The following is a 686-nucleotide window of genomic DNA, read 5'->3' as shown; positions in this document are numbered from 1 at the left end:
GCCATCGGCGCGACCGCAGGGCCGGGCGATTTAAAAGACTGCGGCATCGGTGCAGCCGACTTGATGGGCGCGTCCAAGTCCATGATGAGCGTCTTTTGGGTCGTTCGAAGCCGGATTGAGACACGACACATCGAATTAATCCCCTGGGATGCTGGTGTACACCACGTAAACGTTCCTACCAGGAAAACGAGAAACATACCGACGTTGTATTGATACGAGCAGTGATTTACACATGTACTAGTAGGTACGCTTGCGTGATGCAGCACGTTGCCAAGTAGAAGAGCGGGAGCACCAAGTTGTCGATCTGGCACGTCACCGCCTCGAGCGCGGTCGTGGGCCACGTGCTCCAGAGAAACCCGAGAAAGACCTATTCATCTCTCAGACGTCTTGTCCATTTTTTGAATAGAGAATAATGTAGTACTGGAGTCGCCCATGGGTGCGCAGACGGCACTGCCGCGTACGCAAAGAGCACCATCGAGAGAAACACCGCGACGCTTCCCTCCAACGTTTTCGTTTCGCACACTTTGGTGCGGCCAACGCTCGAGCCGACGACCGCGCCCTAGACCGCCATATTGATTCTTGCCATAAAGCAAATACGTACCATGGCATCGCCAATCCCCGAGGCAAGAACACCCGTGTTGGCCAGGAGCACGGACGACGCATCAGGGCAGAGCCAGCTCGGAAGC

The 686-nt window shown here is 55.7% G+C and overlaps 1 protein-coding gene across 1 annotated transcript; it reads right to left on the bottom strand.

The window, feature by feature from the left end:
- Positions 1-186: 186 nt before the first annotated feature.
- On the bottom strand, positions 187-645 carry SDRG_01814 (hypothetical protein). The gene is made up of 3 exons (XM_008607364.1): positions 602-645; positions 422-559; positions 187-367 (listed from the first exon to the last, which is right to left on the bottom strand). Exons 1-3 carry the CDS (start codon positions 602-604, stop codon positions 227-229), a joined length of 282 nt encoding a protein of 93 aa, XP_008605586.1. The 5' UTR covers positions 605-645; the 3' UTR covers positions 187-226.
- Between the last annotated feature and the right edge of the window lie 41 nt (positions 646-686).

This window comes from Saprolegnia diclina, assembly GCF_000281045.1.
Source record: "Saprolegnia diclina VS20 unplaced genomic scaffold supercont1.4, whole genome shotgun sequence".
Classification (NCBI taxonomy): domain Eukaryota; phylum Oomycota; class Saprolegniomycetes; order Saprolegniales; family Saprolegniaceae; genus Saprolegnia; species Saprolegnia diclina.
The sequence above is the reverse complement of the archived record's forward strand: the minus strand, read 5'-3'. Positions and strand labels throughout refer to the sequence as shown.

What these genes read in the sequence shown, in the direction of transcription:
- SDRG_01814 (XM_008607364.1), bottom strand. An exon ending in CGCACCCATGGGCGACTCCA is followed by an intron (nt 368 to 421) that starts GTACTACATTAT and finishes AGAGATGAATAG; the next exon opens with GTCTTTCTCGGGTTTCTCTG.